This window comes from Talpa occidentalis, unplaced genomic scaffold (genome assembly GCF_014898055.3).
Source record: "Talpa occidentalis isolate TD23 unplaced genomic scaffold, MPIMG_talOcc4v2.1 talOcc4.14, whole genome shotgun sequence".
Classification (NCBI taxonomy): domain Eukaryota; kingdom Metazoa; phylum Chordata; class Mammalia; order Eulipotyphla; family Talpidae; genus Talpa; species Talpa occidentalis.
The window spans coordinates 8,958,218-8,976,172 of NW_023601433.1; the positions used below are offsets into that span (position 1 = coordinate 8,958,218).

General features: G+C 51.8%; 1 protein-coding gene and 1 long non-coding RNA gene across 12 annotated transcripts in view; one reads left to right on the top strand and one right to left on the bottom strand.

Annotated features, from left to right (window-relative positions):
* Nucleotides 1–4,249, bottom strand: part of LOC119244320 (uncharacterized) — a 201,484-nt gene extending 197,235 nt beyond the window's left edge. For 4 of the 8 annotated variants that reach the window (XR_008551647.1, XR_008551641.1, XR_008551646.1 and 1 more), the window contains exon 1: nt 3,716–4,247. This is a non-coding gene — a long non-coding RNA (uncharacterized LOC119244320). Of the gene's footprint in view, nt 1–3,715 lie in introns of all 8 variants that reach the window. The other 4 variants (XR_008551642.1, XR_008551643.1, XR_008551645.1 and 1 more) reach the window with 3 other exon arrangements.
* NR2F2 (nuclear receptor subfamily 2 group F member 2) lies at nt 2,496–15,877 on the top strand. 4 transcript variants are annotated; one of them, XM_037510046.1, is made up of 4 exons: nt 2,496–2,671; nt 2,955–3,062; nt 11,112–11,639; nt 14,395–15,877. In XM_037510046.1, exons 2-4 carry the CDS (start codon nt 3,020–3,022, stop codon nt 14,667–14,669), a joined length of 846 nt encoding a protein of 281 aa, XP_037365943.1. In that variant the 5' UTR covers nt 2,496–2,671; nt 2,955–3,019; the 3' UTR covers nt 14,670–15,877. The 4 variants fall into 4 exon arrangements, with proteins under 4 accessions (XP_037365943.1, XP_054550728.1, XP_037365944.1 ...); XM_037510047.2 differs by lacking the exon at nt 2,496–2,671 and adding an exon at nt 2,830–2,863; XM_054694753.1 differs by having other exon boundaries at nt 2,496–3,062.
* The last annotated feature ends 2,078 nt before the right edge of the window (nt 15,878–17,955 follow it).

The window sequence follows — 17,955 nt, forward strand, 5'->3', positions numbered from 1 at the left end:
GGCCCTGGACCTAGACTCCAGGCGAGGAGCCGAGGCGGGGTGGGCACGACACGCTCCCGTCCCCTCCTCCAGGCCCTGCCACCTCGGGACGGCTGCGGGGTCCCCGAAGCAGGACGGGAGGGACACCAATCCCCGGGGCGCCGCCGCTCTACGGCCGAGGGCGCGGGCCTGAAAAACTCCAGCCCTGTCGCCACCTGTTAGCCGGCTCGCTCCCCTCTCACCTGGGGCTCCGGCCTCTGCAATAGCCCGGGGCCCAGGGAGGAAGGTGAATGACCTTGCCGAGTCCACATACCCCTCCTCGAGGCTCGCGCCCTCGCCTTTGTCCTACGCCTGATTTTCTAAACCGCCTTATCTGCAGACTCTATCTTTATATTAATGCATACTTAATTGGTCCGTCTTGACTGTCCATATCAAACAATTTAATTAGGGTGCTTTCTTGCTTTGGCGAGCGAAGGGGGGAAAAAATCTGCCCAGTGCTTATTGTATTTAGCACCAATACAGGCAGAAAATGTAGCACAAGTTTTTGGTTGAAAGAGCACCTCTGTGCCCATTGAAGGGCGTTGATCCGAAAAGACAGAAAGGACAAGTAAAATCGATTTGAAGCGACCCTCTCTGTCCCTTTCACACCATTCAGAAACTCCATTCCTTCTAAGACAAAGACCGGAGCCTTGGGAATTCTCAGGGGAAAAGAGGGCTCCAATCCCACAAGTCTATGGCACTTTTTTAAAATCCTCAATATTGCACTTAAAAAACCCCCCATCTTGGTGCCGAGTGTGCCCCGCAAGCGGGTTTCGTAGGCACCCCCTTAGAAGCTCCAGGCAGTGTGGCTGACAATTCACCACTCTTCCTGGCCTGGCCTTCTGGCAAGGCCAGACCAGACCAGACCGGGCTTTTAGGGTTAGTACAGCCCTCACCTTTGACCCCCAGGATCGGAGTGAATGCCACTCTGCAGAGTGCAGAGCTGCAAGTCTTTAACCCCAAGTTAAAGCAAAACGAAACAAAACAAAACATTTCTGTGCCCCCAAAACCCAGGGAAACCAGTTCTGGTTCAGCAGCCTGAGCCACCTTCCCCAAGTAACCACCTCCATTCTCAACTTTTCTCCTTCTCTTGCAACGAACTGCCCTAGCCACCTCTAAAGGAGGGAACTTCAGTTGTCAGGCAGGGCTGCGTCACTTGGGGTGCGGTGAGTTGTCCTCCATTAGGAGCCCTGAATGCCAGGTTATCTGCCAGGCGCCCAGGCTGGGGAAGGCGGTCATCCATCAGACCTGGCAGGGAGACGGGGAGAGAGGGCAGGGGAAGGGAGGGGCAAGAGACTGGCTGTGATCACCTTCACCTGCCCTGAGCCCAGCCCCCCCTGTTCCACCACCCCTCAACCTTCTGCTGGGGCTAAAGGGGGTGGGGGTGGCTGGGAGGGGGGCACCCCCAAGTTACACAAGTCACCTCCTTCTCCTGGGAGAATGAGTTCACCACCTCCCCAGAGGAGCCTTAACATCCATCTACTCAGGGTAACTGATGAGACAAACCGCAAGGAAAAACTTCTGTAGCCCATATTTATGGTATTAATGAATAGTTAAAAAAAGATTTACACTTCTTATGATCAATATTCTGAGTTATTTCCCTCAAAGTATATAATTACAGTGTCTTCAGAGTTTTCATCATTGTTTGAGGTGGCAAAACCATTTGTAATTTTCATTAGCCAGTAAACATGTAATTAACATTCAGCACTGTGTTTAACTTAATTCCTGTTTAAGACAAGGACAAGAAGCAGCCGAAGAGCGTTAGTTCCATTTGTCAAGTCTGACATACATCTTACCATAACAGTTTCCTAAAATAAAAGATCCGTGTTTTCCCATTATTCTTCTCTTAAAACAAAACAAAACAAAAAAAAATCCATTAGTTAAAACTGTATTAAACTGCGAGAGGCAGCCTAGTTTATTCTCAATTTTTCGCTGGTTACTGTATTTCTGCTTCCTTTATTTGTTTTGGGGAGTGGATGAAGGGAGGGGGTGAATTCAGCATTCATTATCTGAAGACATGAAATGGGGAACCCCTCCCCCCAAAAGAAATAGGTTCCTCCCCAGGAAAGTTCTAGAATAGGGACAGAGGAAGGTGGGGGTGGGGGGAGAATCACAAGTCTGCAGGGGAGAGGGAAAAAATCACTTGGTTGGGGAGTTGGGGGGGGGGTCCTGAGTTAAAAGTAGAAAATGAGGAATCCCACAGATTCCTAGGAAAATGTTGCCCTCCTGTTCCAAGTTCTATCTTTGATCCGGGGTGAGGGGAGTCTGCCTGCCAGTCTGCGAGGCTGCTGCTTTTTCCCCCCTCCACTCCCACCTCTGTTTTTTTCCAACTTGCTTTAGGATTAGCCTCCATCCCTCTCGACCCCAAACAGTGGAATTTGGCTGTGCCTCTGGTCGTCTTGCTTTGCAATATCGCCTATAGTTGTTGGCGGTTTTTTTTTTTTTTTTTTTTTTTTTTTTTTTTTTTTTTTGCTGAGGCTGAGCCGTTTGCTCCAGCCTCCGACTAAACTCATTAAGTTGGGAGATTTTTTTCAATTGGACGGGTGTTTTTAAAGTCTCGTCTTTCCAGCCCCAAACAAGGTGTAACAACGCGCTCTTCCTTCTAAGGAATGAGATGAGAGACAAGGATCACTCCAGACATCTCCTACCTACGGTTTGGGGGTTTTTTTCTTAAAGGCGAGGCTTGCATTCCTCAGCAGCTATGTACACAGCTCCCTGAAACCTCGTCTGTCTCTCTAAAGTTAGCGTGCAGGGTTTTTCCAAGCCTGAGAGCGCCTAATACATGGGGAAGCACTTCCCTGAGGTGGAAGATCTCTCCCTACACCTTTCCGCTTTTCCCCTGCAGGCTAGTGCCTACTTTTTATCAGTTTGCACAATCGCTTAGATAAACCCCGAGGAGGAGATCCTCTTTAATTATCAAAGACATATCTTTTCAGGGGGCCAACAAAGCGTGTATTTCACCCGCCAAACTAAAGGAGAGTTATTCCAGTTTAGAAGGAAGATGCAAGCGGTGTGGGACCTTGAACAAGGCAAATATGGTTTTGGTATGTTTACTTACAGTATTTTTTCTCTCTTCTCTCTCCTGTCTCACTTTTGTCCTTGTGCTGTGTGGGGCTGGGGATGACTTGGGGATTTTCAAAATTTCGCTTTGCTACCGTGTATGAAATGCCTAGGACTGTGGTTTTAGGGGGCTCGGGGAAGTGGGGCTGGGGTGGGGAGAGCGTCCATTCAATGCATTGCCATGTTTTATTACATGTGTGTGGTAGGAGAGGTGCCGGAGGGGGGTGGGGGGAGCGGAGGAAAAGACCATTGCGAAGCTGCCAAAATATGATTAAACCGAAGCGTAAAAGACTGCGGAGCCTCCCAGCTCTTTCCTCCTGTCTCCTCATCTCCTCAAACTCATTTCCTTCCATAGAGCAAAACTAAAAACCGGTGCTAGAAGCGTGTTTTTTTTTTTTTTTTTTTTTTTTTTTGCAAGCCACAGACGACTCGCTTGGCTCGCAAAGGAGATGCTAGGCTCGCCCTAAGTAGCAGAATTTACGGTGCGATTTGCCTCTGCGCTTCATTTTGCAACCTTGTGCAGTTGACAGTCAGCCAGGCGGGAGGAAAAAGCTGTGCCCGGCGCCCTCGGCCGCGGCTCGGGGAGGCGAGCGCCCGGCTAAGCTAGGAGGAGAACCGCAAGCCGAAGGGTACTCACCATCGGGCGGGGCGGTGGAGCTGGCGCGCGGCTCGCAGGCAAACCTGTACCTTGGGGCTGTCTATTGCCACCGCGGCGGGCTGACTTTGGAAGCAATGCTTTGCTCTGTCCAGAACGCTCAGGGAACGGGTCCTCATTTTTAAAAAGCCAGCGAGAGAGACGACAGAGACAGAGAAAGAAAAAAAAGAGCAGAGGAGGGGGTGAGGGGGGACTCACATAAACCCAGTTCACAAAAAAAAAAAAAAAAAAAAAAAAAAAAAAAATTCATCAGCTCCCAGCCAGTGACTCGGGAAGCGCAGAGGTGGCGAGATGCGAGGCCGGTCCAACCAAGCCAGAGCCAATTAATTTTAAATCCTGGAGAATGATTCGGATTAAAATGTACAGAAGTTTCATTCTCCTTTGCCTACGTGAGCCCAAAGTCGTTTCCCTTTAAGAGGTCCTTTTCTTTTAAAGTTGCATTTTTAGGCAGCGAGGACTCTTACACTAGGGGGCAGACAGATACTGTACTTGCTCCAATCTTAAGTAATTTTTTCCCTCCCAGCATATGCTGTGATTTAGCACTGTAAATTTTTCAGAGGACCCAACTCTGACAGCCCCTGGTGATTTTCAAAGTACCACAAGCCAGTGGTTAAAAATTGCATTGACTTGGAAGTTCAGAAGGACACAATGGAAGCCCCTTTGCCTATTCATGGAGCTCCAGTGTGGTGGAAGAGAAAAACACACACGGACTAGATTGGGGGGAAAGTGGAATTCAATGAATCCTGGAGGACAGAACTGGTTTCTACTGAGTTCAGAGTTAAACTCGGCGTTTGCTGGGGTCTGTATTCATATTGTGATTTAATCTGTGAAGAATTACAGCCATCAGGACACTTTCTGCAAGAAAATCATATTCCTGGGTGGGTTTTCTTTTTCTTCACCTCCCCCCCTTTTTTTTTTTTTTCCCAGAGTAAGACAAATGTTTATCCAACTTTCTCGGGCCAAATTAAAGCTTGCCATTCCTCTCATTAAAATAAATTTACATCTGCAATAAAAGACTGGGCTGGGTTTAAAAAAAAAAAAACAGTAACAACATGCTGGTATTTATCTTTTAGTCTTAAGAGTTGTTTTATTCAAGGGAAGTGAGCATCCCTGAAGAAGACATTTAAAAATGTTTCACACACACACACACACACACACACACTTTTTTTTTCCCTCAGTCTGTAGTCCTCTGTCTTCCTCAGTGCAGTAAAAATTAAATACCATGTATACAGGTGTTTTTTTTTTTTTTCTCTTGAATAGCATCCCCATAACTGAATGAGTCCTAAAGGAGCCAGACACCTCTGGCTTCGTGGTACACGATGTGGTCTTGTGCCTAGTGCCTAGCAGGCAACAGTTCTGGTGGAGATGACTGGGAAATTCATTTTAAATCTGAGGCCATCAGAGCGTCCTTGAAACACCAAAAAAATCATGGACCGAGGAAGCTCTTGATCCTCAAAATTTTCACTTTGCATGTTTATAAAAGGTGATCCTATTATGGAAGTGTCTGCACTCCAGGGGCAAGATTAAGATTTCCCTATAATCAATTATTCCCATTTTCTATTAAGTTGAGATCGGAATGGACATTAGATTTCCTATCTCAACCCTGGCCCCACCACCTCTCTGCTGAGTTTTCCTCTCATCTACTGACATTTGTGATATTATGCAATTCCTCCATGCATAGTGGTGGTGGTGGTGGGGAAACAAAACCTTATCTGAAATGATTTCTTTTCCATCCTTCTTGTCCTCTTTAGAAGAAAGTTATATTGTGTCTTTCATCAACTTGAAATCCTCAGCTTGGCTTCGCTCTGTAGCAATCTCATTACACACCAGGTTTATGAAGTTCAGTGTCTACTGTAGGTTTTTTGTTTGTTTGTTTGATTGTTTTTACAACTTTCAAATAATCCCCGCACCTGCAGCTTTGGTGAAATATGTGATTTCAGTGGGAAAAGAGTTGAGGGCTAAGAGGGTCGCGGGTTTCAAGGATAAAACATAAAGAGGATTTTTCCTTCCCTAAAGACCTGCCCACACCTTCACCTAGTCCCTACCTTGTATTCTGCCTGTGTCTGTGTAAAGGGTACTCAATGCAAAGTGCAATCTACACATGTCAGTTGCACAAATGGCTGTTTCTTAATCCCTCGTCTCCGTCGATTATTTTTTTAAACTATCAAGGATGCTTTCCTGTGGTCGACAATTTGCTCTTTACATGTGGCCATATTTCCTGTAGTTCTGCGTGTTTGCTGTAAAATATTTTAATTGTTCATAAACCTGCATGGCTCGCCAGTTCAGTTTTTTCTTGGTGCAGTGTGTGTGTGACGGAGTCACAGATTTCTTCTATAGATGTGGGATAATCACAATCCACTAAGTTGTTGTCATCATCCAACAGAAAGATCACTTCGTTGGAATAGAGCGTCTTGGTGGAGGGGGTCTGGGGGCGCTGTATATTCTGGACGTTTGATGTTTAAAACCAAACACCCCGGAATTCGGAAAACACTACTCGTGGGGATGATTTTAGCCCCCTGAGCAGAATAGCACAGGCTGTGAAGTTGCTGCTATTGCATAGGATTTCTCAAGTAGACTGTGGCTGGTGTGTTTGGTTCTTGGGAGTCGTACTGGCATTATTTCCAGTTTGGGGCAGGATCTCTGGGTGTGCTTTAATGACTATATGAATGCTTAAAAAGAACTTGAGGAACAATGAAGTCCATACTCAACTGTTCTATGACCTAGAAGCATAGTCGCTGAAGTCTTTGTCTGTGTACATTGACAAATGCGCATCTGATACATGTGCGCTTACATGTGTGTACAGAGGGCAGGCACAGGGGAGGTTGGGAGGCGGCCTCCGCTTGTCCATCAGCGGGCAGAGGGGTCGTTGCCCCTCTCGCCATGGCTGGGTGTGTGTGGCAGGACGTGGGCTTTCGAGTGAGCCACCACCAACGTGCGAGGCTAAAGTTGAGGAAAACGGATCTGAATTGCGTCCTGACAATGAGCTGAAGCCTCCGTCTGCTTCTCAGCATCCGAGATGCTTTATTTGAGCAATTAAAATGTCAGGCCACATACCTGCGAAGTGTTAACCCTAAAAGGAAAAAGACAGACACGGAAGGACTTTTTTCCCCCCTGTAAAAGGGGAGAGAAAAAAAAAAAAGTAAATAATAAGAGCCACCAACCCAAGCGAGTGGTCAGAGTCAAGAGAAGGGTCCACCATCACCCGGATTTGGCCAAATCGTTGGTCGGGATCCTGCGGGCGCGCTCCATCAACGGCACGGTCCCGCCCCCACCCCCGACCCCTCTTGCGGAGACCCCGGGGGAACTTTTCTCCCGCCCTGGCACCGCGGGCACAGGGATGCGCGGGGCGTCCCGGGTGGTGCGCGAGCGAGCGAGCGGCGGCGGCTTTCGTGGCATCGCCAAGTTGCGCAAGGCAGAGTCTTGGCTTCCACCCCGAGCCTCTCGCGGAGCCTTTAAGAGGCGTCGTGTGTGCGCGCCGCGTTCCTCTCCCCGCCGGGGCGCAAAGCTCGGGCGCGGGGCGCGCCGGAGAGAGCGCGGGGGGCTGCGCGCCCGGGGCCGTGGCACGCGCCCATCCCCCGCTCGGCGGCGGCGGCCCGGCCGGCCCCCCGCCCCCCCCCCCCTCCCCTCCCCTCCACCTCGCCCCTCGCGCGCCCCGCGCCGCGGCCGCGACGCCGCTCGCGCTAGGACCGGGCTGCGCCCGCGGCCGCCATGGCGCTCCGGCCAATGACGGCGAGGGGGCGGCGCGCGCGCGCCTGGCCAGGCCAACCCCGGCTGCTGCCTTATAAGGCGCGCCGTCGCCATGGCAACGTGCGCTAAGTTGCAGCAGTCGTGTCAAAGTTCACTATATAGAGAGCTCAGTGAGCTGATCGCGGAGAAGCCACTTCTGCCAGCCCCGGCGCCTATAAATCGCATTCCCTCCCGCGCCCCCCTTTTTAGCATATTTGATCACTTTGATTCTCTGTTCTTTTCTCTCCGCGGTGTGTGTGTGCGTGCGCGCGTGTGTGCCCCGCTGCTCCTCCTCCTCTCCCCGAGTTGCCTCCTTTCTCCGGGCGCCGAGCCGCCTTCCCCGCTCCCCGACTCTTCCTCTCCGAGTTCCTCCCCCTGCGCGCACGGAGGATGTGCTTCTAGGTGGTGATCCGCGCTCCTCTCTCTTTTATCATTTCTCCCCCGCCGCCGGCGAGTTGACTCTTTCCCTATGTGTGTGAGGCGGCGGCGCCTGCAGCTCCAGCGGCTCCGGCGGCGGCTCCAGCGGCTCCAGCGGCGGCTCCAGCGGCGGCGGCGGCGCTAGACGCGGCGACTCCGGGCCCGACCCGGCGGCGGCTCCGGCGGCGGCTCCGGCTCCGGCGGCGGCTCCGGCCCCGGCGGCCCGCGGGGAGCGGCGAGCGGCCTCCATCCGGCGAAGGCGCGCGGCGGCGGCCGGAGCGGGCCAGGCGCGCGCCGGGCGCCCCCGGGCAGGCGGCGGCAGCAGCAGCGGCCCAGCGCCAGGACGACGCCGCGCAGCGCCCGACGCGGACCACTTTCATGCTGATTCCCCCGGACCCGGGCAGCGCTCCGGCCACCCCGCGGGCCGCCGGCCTCCGCCCCGGCCTGCCCGGCTCTCCGGGCGCACCCGCGCGCGGCGCCTCCGCGCCCCGAGTCCTCCTGGTCTCCATGGCTTTCCTGAATGGCTGACTGTGCGCTGCCCTGGACTTGGCCCCCGGACGGTCGCCTCTGCTCCTCGACCTCCTCCTCCTGCTGCTGCTGCTGCTGCTGCTGCTGCTGCTGCTGCTGCTGCTGCTGCTGCTGCTGCTGCTGCTGCGACTCCGCGGCTGCACACCCGCTCTAGGGCGAGGGCGCGAGCGAGAGGGAGGGAGTGAGCGCGAGCGAGATCTTGGGAGAGGTTTTTTTTTTTTTTTGCTGCCTCCTACTTCTGTCTTGAAGCCAGACAATCGACTTGCAGCTCTACCTCCCCTCCCTCTCTCCACGCTCCGCTCCCGCTCGCGCTCCCCCGACCCCTTCCCTTCCCCTCCCGGCGGAGAGCCCCCCGAAACCAGCCACGCTGAGCCAAGGGAATCAAACAAAACAAACACACCGGGCCCGACGAGCCGGCGACAAAACTTTGCAAAAGCAGAAACAAAAAAGGAAAAACTAACCAACCTCAACCAACCAGCCCCCGAGCCACCCGGGGCGCCCTCCCGCGCCCTCGCGCACCCTCGCGCACACAAAAGGCGGCGCGCCGGAGCCCGGGTCCCGGGAGGCGCCGCCGCCCGCAGCCAGGGGAGCAGGAAGTCCGGACGCGGCCCCCATAGATATGGCAATGGTAGTCAGCACGTGGCGCGACCCCCAGGACGAGGTGCCCGGCTCGCAGGGCAGCCAGGCCTCGCAGCCGCCGCCCGTGCCCGGCCCGCCGCCCGGCGCCCCGCACACGCCGCAGACGCCCGGCCAGGGGGGCCCGGCCAGCACCCCGGCCCAGACGGCGGCCGGCGGCCAGGGCGGCCCGGGCGGCCCGGGCGGCGACAAGCAGCAGCAGCAGCAGCACATCGAGTGCGTGGTGTGCGGGGACAAGTCGAGCGGCAAGCACTATGGCCAGTTCACGTGCGAGGGTTGCAAGAGCTTCTTCAAGCGCAGCGTGCGGAGGAACCTTAGCTACACGTGCCGCGCCAACCGGAACTGTCCCATCGACCAGCACCACCGCAACCAGTGCCAGTACTGCCGCCTCAAAAAGTGCCTCAAAGTGGGCATGAGACGGGAAGGTATCGGCCTCTTCTTTCTCCCCTCTCGCCTGGGGTCCCGGGGCCCTGGGGTGCGTGTGGCTAGCCTGCTCTGGGTAAGGACACAGACGCCCCCGGAGCTCGTCTCTTCGTGCTGCGGCTCCAAGGGGTGGCTACCAGCCGCGCGCTCTGCACGGGCACCCAGACCCCACACCCGCTTGCTTCGGGCCGACTGGTTTCCTCCTCTGTCTCTCTCTCTCTCTCTCTCTCTCTCTCTCTCTCTCTCTCCCCTCGGGTTGTTTGCTTTGCTTTGCTTTGCATGGAGAGAGTTCTCGCCAGGTCGCCTCTCTGCAAGGGATGGGGTGGTGCTGGTGGCGGCGGCCGCCGTGGGTTTCCAGCCCGCCTTACTTCTCGCTCTTTTCCTCGCTCAGTTTCTCTCTCCTTGTTTTTCCTGCATGTTCAACATATGTCCCTCCTCCCCACCCCTCGCCCCAGCCCCCACCCTCTCCCCCCCCAAAAAAAAAAAAAACAACAACCTGAGATTGTACTTTTGTACGGGAGGTTCAAATTACAAATGGCAATTTTATGCACTTCGCCGTATTAACGCCGCCGCCCGGGCAGCGCTCATGTGACCCTCCGTGGATTAACATTCTGCTTTAAAAAAAAAAAAAAAAAAAAACCTCGGTTTTCTTTTTTCCTTTCACTTTTGAAGGGAGGAGAGCGCGCTCGGGAGGAGGGCGAGGGTGGGCGAGGGACCCTCGCGGCCGCTTTCGCCCTGCGCGAGTTGGGTCTTTGTGCCATAAAATGCGCCCAGCGCCGCGAGCCTGGCTCGGCCAATGGCGCGCGCGGCGCCGGGCGCGGGCGCCGGGCTGGGGCGAGCGATCGCCGGGGTTTCTTTGTGTTCCTGCGAGAGCGGCTCTCCCGGGCCGGCGTCAGATAACAGCCCCGGCCCGAGCTGCGCCGGCTCGCCCCGGCCCTCGCGGGCCCTGCCCGGGCTGCGCCGGCGCCGGCCGCCTGCTCCCCGCCTCTCCCCGGCTTCCCCTCGCCTCGGCCGGCCTCTGTCTCCTCCCCTCGCCCGGGTCTCTCTCTCTCCGAGCACACTCAGCGCGCTGCCGCCAGACCTCGGCTCTCCTCTCGTCTCTCATCGGGGGGCTCCGCCGGGCTGGGGCTGCGCGCGGCTTGGAGGGGGGAGAGTCGTTCCGGGGTGGCCACAGGCCGTCCGGGGTGAACCCTGGTGTCTCCAGCAAAAGCGTCTCGCCCTCCCCCCCCACCCCAGACTCGCCCCTCCCGCTCCCTCTCCTCCAATCAATAAGAAATATCAACTGTTTAGCAGTAAAGAAGAAAGATGCCCCCGGAATCCGCCATCCCGCCCACCGCAGCGGGGACCCGGAGGCAAAGTGGCCCATTCTGGGGCCTCGGAGGCCCAGCCCCGAGCGGGCCTCGGAGCCAAGTGTGCGGCTCCGGCCGCCAGAGCTGGCCTGGGGGGTGGCCGGGGAGCAGAGCTGCCTGGCTCCCGGCGACTCCCAGGCCTGGGCCCTGGCTCGCCGCTGAGCAGGGCCAGCCTGCGCGGTCTGGCGCGCAGCGAGGGGCCGGGGGACACGTGGGGGTCGGGCTGGGGCCGACCCTGCCCGGGGAGCCGGGGCCAAGGCTGGTCACTCACTGCCGACTGTCTCCTTTCCTCCCCGCAGCGGTGCAGAGGGGCAGGATGCCGCCCACCCAGCCGACCCACGGGCAGTTCGCGCTGACCAACGGGGACCCCCTCAACTGCCACTCGTACCTGTCCGGATATATTTCTCTGCTGCTGCGCGCCGAGCCCTATCCCACGTCGCGCTTCGGCAGCCAGTGCATGCAGCCCAACAACATCATGGGCATCGAGAACATTTGCGAACTGGCCGCGCGGATGCTCTTCAGCGCCGTCGAGTGGGCCCGCAACATCCCCTTTTTCCCGGACCTGCAGATCACCGATCAGGTGGCCCTGCTTCGCCTCACCTGGAGCGAGCTGTTCGTGCTGAACGCGGCGCAGTGCTCCATGCCCCTCCACGTCGCCCCGCTCCTGGCCGCCGCCGGCCTACACGCCTCGCCCATGTCCGCCGACCGGGTGGTCGCCTTTATGGACCACATACGGATCTTCCAAGAGCAAGTGGAGAAGCTCAAGGCGCTGCACGTCGACTCCGCCGAGTACAGCTGCCTCAAGGCCATAGTCTTGTTCACCTCAGGTAGGAAGGTGCCCTGCCCTCCCCTGCCCAAGGGACCCTAGCCCAGACTTAGGGCCAGGAGAACTTGGGACTCCCCAAAGGGAGCCCAGCCTCCCCCCACAACCCTTGACAGACCCCACGGGGTAGTGCTTTTTGGAGTGGGAACTTTGTGCAGCTGCTGGGCCCCCAGCAGGCCCATCATCCTCTTGAAGACTGCTGGGTGGCCGGAAGGATGCTTGGGATACAGGCGCTCCCAGAGGGTCTGGCTGAAGCCTCTGAGGCCTCTTCTCTCCTGCCAGCCTGAGATGAGTGTTTCTGCCCCCCTTCCTTGGCCCAGGCCCTCTGGGCCAGCTGAGCCTGCGGAAACTCCTCAGCCCCAAGGCTTGCTCTGTCACCCTGGCTGAGCCCCTAGGAGATGCCCCTGGGCACTGGAATCGTCCTGGCATCATCCCTGCTGGGGAAAGTTTGCCCCTGCAGGGGAAAAGTTGGTCTGCTAACTCAGTAGGAGTTGGGGCACCAAACAAACCCAACCTGAGGGCAGCAATTTTCAGAATCATATTCTTATGAAAACAATGCAGGGTGCCAGGAGAGGGGCAGAGCTGTCAGCAAGGGCGAGAGGAAGGACGGGGCATCAGAGCTCTCCAGAGCATCTACAGGGGGGTGTTGAGGAGTCCGGCCCATCTCTTGCCCTGCCCAGGCACACCTAAAGCGATTTTCAAACAACCCCAAGTGTATGCCAACATGGGCTGGATGCAAATGTTGCTGGAGATAGAAAACCATCACTGACTGCATTATGAAATCTAATTAGTTTGCATGTAGTTTAACCTGTGTGAGTAATAGATCTAATATTAATGAACTCTTGAGGCCAAATGAGTTGTGAAGGTGTCTGGCTTTCTACTTTGGGCCACACCTGAGCCTTTTGGCTGCCTCCAGGCGGAGTTCAGCACAGCCCAGGTGGGTGGATATCAGCCCCCTCCACATTCTTGTTCTAAGTTGTCAGCTGATCCCTTTGTCACGGCTGAGAGGGGAAGAGGGGTTCCCAATTAAGAATAACAAACACTGGATGTTGGTAGGGCTTGGCACCTCAGCACCCACTGCGTTTTTCTCCGCTTGTAGCCGGGCAGCTAGGAGAGCTGTGTAGTTGGTGTGGCAAACAAAAAGATCCACAATCTCTTTTTTATTGTTCGAAGGCAATGTGGGGGCCCAAGTCATTAGCTGTAGCTATTTGCAGGCTCCGAGTTCTTAACCCACTGTCTTATACATTGCTGCTTTTCCCGTGAAATTCCCCCCACTCCCACAGCCACCCCAAATCCTGCCTTGGAGAGTCCTAGATCATCAACTAAAGGGCACTATCTGGGCAAGGCAGAGCACTCTGCAAAGGCTGGGATGTGGATGCTTTGGGGGGGTGGTGGTGGGGGGGGGGGTTGACATCTCTAGACCATTTGCTTGATGCAGATGTACAGCAGGGTATCCCCCTACCTCACAGCCACCTTCACACTGTCCCACAACCCTGCCACCCAGCCCACATCCCCAGATGATGGGGGTGGCTGCTAATTTCTTGATATCATTGTTAGCTCTTAGCCTTACCCTTGGTCTTTCAGGGAAAGAAATGCCTGATACTGTCGTAACAGTTTAATTTATTACTATTTGCAAAATGTAGAGGCCTGTGTGGAGAATGCAAATCGCCTCACAAAGAGATAAAGGTTCTGTTATCTGATTCAGAGGGAGACACACAGTGCCCATGCAGAGGGAAGGATCCTATGCAAACAGATCTTTTAATTCCTGGCCACAGACACCTCTGCCTGCTGTAGACATACGGAGCCTAGATAGACACGTGAGGAGCTAGCTTGTGTGTTCTGCTCCTTGGGGTGGAGGTAGTGGCGGCTGTTTCAGAATCTCTGTTTTAAGGATTCACAATATGCATGTGTTAGCCCCAGTCTTGTCTGGGGAGCCCCCAAAGGTCAGGTCACAACCTGCACCGCCTTCACTGAGAAGCCTCTCATTTCAAAGGCACCTATTGTATTTTCACGTATCTAAAAAAGAAAAGTGTTTTCCTGAAGATAACGGGAAGGGGGGGTGGTGGTTCTTCTTGGAGGGGCCAAGATTTTTTTAAGGGGGGGGAGCAGTAGAAAAAGGGAGAGAAAAGAAAAGGGGGGAAAAGAAACAGCTCAAATGAACAGAGAGATCACAGTTTGCATGGCTGCCCTTCAATAGGCTAAACTGACAAGATCAGTTTTAAAGGGCCACTTAAATCAGTTTCAAAGACTGCAGAAAAATGAGTCGCCCTCTTTGGGGAGAACCTGAAGCTGGGTCTTGGTGGCCATTACTAGGGGCTGGGCCAGGTTGTTGCCTGCCCACCCCCCACCCCCCACCCCATATAATTATAAGCCAAACTGTTATTTACAGAGGAGGAGGGGAAGGAGCACAGCCAGTTGAGTTTCATCTGTTTGTCTGTTTACTGACTTGAGCCAGATTCACCCAATGCACTTTGCTTGGGCCTCCCAGTGACCCAGCCTGCAGCGGGCTGAGCTGTGTTTGATTTTAAAGCAAATACCCCAGGACCAGCTCATGCTCACCCCCACCCCCCAAGTTTTCACTTCGAAGGCATTTGCTCCAACTCCGGTTGGGGCAGTTTGACAGAACACTGTACACACACCTCATGTGACCCATTTCAAACCCCTTAATCTGATGACTGAATTCTTCTCCTTCTTCTTCTTCTCCTCCTTCTTCTTCTTCTTTTTTTTTTTTTTTTTTTTCTGTTGAAACTTTCTTCCAGATGCCTGTGGTCTCTCTGATGTAGCCCATGTGGAAAGCCTGCAGGAAAAGTCCCAGTGTGCTTTGGAAGAATACGTTAGGAGTCAGTACCCCAACCAGCCAACGCGATTTGGAAAGCTTTTGCTCCGTCTCCCTTCTCTCCGCACCGTGTCCTCCTCAGTCATAGAGCAATTGTTTTTCGTCCGTTTGGTAGGTAAAACCCCCATCGAAACCCTCATCCGGGATATGTTACTGTCCGGCAGCAGTTTTAACTGGCCATATATGGCAATTCAATAAATAAATAAATCAAAATAAGAAGGGGGAGTGAAACAGAGAGAAAGAAAAGGCAAAAGACTGGTTTGTTTGCTTAAATTCCTTCTGTTAAGAAAGGATATAAAAGGATGTTACAAGTTTGCTAAAAGAAGAGAGGGGAAGAATTTAATGGACTGTGAATTTCAAAAAAAAAAAAAAAGACTGTCAAATGAACTTTTACAGAATGCATTAAAAAAAAAAAAACTCCTGTGTCGGTCAGAACAACTTGCTACTTATCATTTTTGTATAAAAAGGAAATTGGTCTTTTTCTTTTTTTGGTAAATTTTTGAAAAATATTGCTAAAAGTGCATTTAAGGAGATTGGGAGAAAATTAGCAGAATGGAGAAAGTAAGTCTTTTTTTTTTTCCAAATTATTAATTGTCCTGTGTCTATGTACCTCTAGCTGTTCTTTTTTGTACTTTTCTGGTTCCAAACCAGTTTATTCTGTGGTTCTATAATAAGTTTTGATATAATCTTGGCTTCTTAAAAACTGTGTATCCTTAAAATATATGTTCTGCAAGAATTAAAACTGAGTCCATGAAAATATCATAGGAAGACATAAAACTTTAAAAGGCAACTCAAAGATGATGGAAATGCACTTAGAAGTGGTGACCAAAAAAAAAATTTAGGTGATGTTGAGCACTCTAATTTGAGAACTGGAGGAACCACATACAACACTTAACTTCCCCTACCCTGCCCCCCCCCCAAATAAAAAGACACCATGACAAACTTAGCTTTTTAAAAATATTTTAAGAAAGAGAATGAACTGTGGAATTTATTGACAGCCAAGGAATGTGTCCAAGACACATGCTGAGGTTTTGAATAAAAAGTGAACTTTTGTAATTTGAATTGGGTCCCGCTTAGTTCTTGAATTGTTATGAAAATCCTCTATCTGTTTGTATATTTGCAAACCCTTTGTATTATAATTGTTGATATTTTCCCTTTTTAAAAAATACCATTGAAATCAGCATGACAAAATAACACTGTTGGCACTTATAGGTAACGTGATTGATTCAGTATCTTAGAGTTTACAGTTTGTGTTTTAAAAAAACTGAAGGTTTTTTTTTTAAGTGCAACATTTCTGTATACTGTAAAAGTTATAATAACTGAACTGTTTGGTCGAGTCTTTGTGTGTTATATTCCAAGGAAAATTGAAAGTATTCAGAAATTAAAATATTATTTGATATCTGAAACCTGTTTGGCTGTCCCCACTCACTGTGTTGCCTCCAGAAGAGCCTCTGTGGGCTCTCGCTGAGCCCCGCCGGGGGGCTTGCATTTGTTTGCTCCCCTTAGTCAGTTTGTTCAAAGGTGGACTAGTGTATTTGCCTGTTTAATTTGGGGGTGTGTGTGGGGGAGCTGAAGTTAATGGTTTATCTATGGTTTAGGAAGTGCCATACTGATATAGTAAACCAGCCCCATTCACCTAATCCTCCTTTTAATTAAAAATGGATTTTCCAGGAAAAAAAAAAAAAAAGGCCCTTATATTTGTCACACTTAAGTGCCTGCTTAGGGAAGGTATTGTGAAAAGTATTAGAAATCTTGAGATCAGTATCTATTTTATGATCAGAAAAAAAAAATACTGTTTTGTACATTTCTGACAGTCACGCAGAGAATCTTTCAAGCCAGCTAATCACAGCCTTGTAAATAGAGGGCAGTTGTTGCAATGAGTTTTTCCTTAAGTAGGTGTGATTTTTAAAAAATATTTTGTGGTTCTCATCTAGCCTGGTTGTTGAGAGGAATTCAAATTCAGTGATAGAGCTTTTAGCGCCGAAGGGTCTGTTTTTAATGTATATATGATAACTTGCAGTTGGCCTCTTACCCCTCCCCCTTTACGTTCATTCTGTGAGAGCGTGACCACAGGTCAAGGGAATCTTTTTCCATTGGAGTTATGTACATAAAAACACATCGACATTTTGACATTTCAGATTGTGTAGATACAATCTATACTGCTCTTGGGATCCTTTGTCCTTAGAAGCCAAGTTAAGAAAAAAAAAAAAAAAAAGAGAGAAACAGAGAAAGAAAAAAGAAAGAAAGAAGGAAACTTGAAAGAGTGCTGATTTGGATGTAACTATTTTGTTTCAGTCTTGGGGTGAGGGGGAAGCTCAGTGTGTGGGAGCTGGCAATTTTGTTCTTTTTGAGTCTTTCCAGGACCACCACACCCCCACTTCATACTTCCCCCGTGTTGTGGTTTAATTTTTAAAAGGGGTGGTTGGGGGTGGGTAGGACACAGAAAAGGGATCATTTTGCAAAGTATTAAACTTTGATATTCAGTTCCAGTCAATACATGCAGACCAGAAAAATGTGTCTGATGTGTGCATTCGAGCAAGAGCTCTTCATAGGACCCCCAGCTTCTCCCTGTAGCTCCGTCCACACGTAAATAGAAGTCTGGGCTTACGGCAGGAGATCGCTGACCTTAAGAGGCAGGTTTTGTCGGTGGTTGTTTATTTTCTCCTCTTGCAAGTGTTATCCATGTGAGTGTGTGAAGTTTCTCTAATAAGTAAAACCCAGGCCCTTTTCCCCTTGTTTGTTTTGTGTTAGTTTATTGTAAACAGCCATTTGTTGTAAATTATTATTGGCATTAAATTATAATTTATGATTTTCAAAGCAAAAGACAGTCCCTGTTTTATTACGCTTTAAGCATGTGTGCTAGACGTTGCAAATCTCTCTCTCACTCCTAAGTTTCAGCAGGGAGCTTGGGGTCTGCGAGGCAGAAAAACAGGACCCAAAATTTTCAAACGCTTAAAACAAAACCCCTTGTATATGTTTGGAGTGGCCGGAGGAGGATCTGTTTAGAGTCTTGAGTTTGGTTTAAGTTTATTGCATTTAAAGAAAGTTTTTCTTTTCACGCTGAGTTAGAACAAAAGATCTTTGCTGCGACTGAATTGGACAAAAGACGAGGGCTGGGACCCAGCGAGTGCGTTCTGTGTGAAATTGACGAGATCTTTAAAAAAGCTGCTAAACATGGCGACTCTTTCCCTTTAAGTGTCTCTTTTTCCTTGCTGGGTGTTGTTTTTTTTTTTTTTTTTTTTTTTTCCATCTGATCTGAGCTCGCTTTATTTCTTTTCCCAACCCTGCCCCCCCTCCTACCCCTGGGCGCTCGGGGGTGTGAGAGAGAACCCAGTTAGACGCGAAATGCAACAATAGTCCGGGGAGAGAGAGAGAGAGAGTGTGGGGCGCTCGCTGCTTCTGGCCACTTTCAAACAAACCTGGGGCAAGACTGAGCTGGGGGCGGGGGGTGGGGAGGGGGATCCCCAGCCTGTGCGCTCGGCTC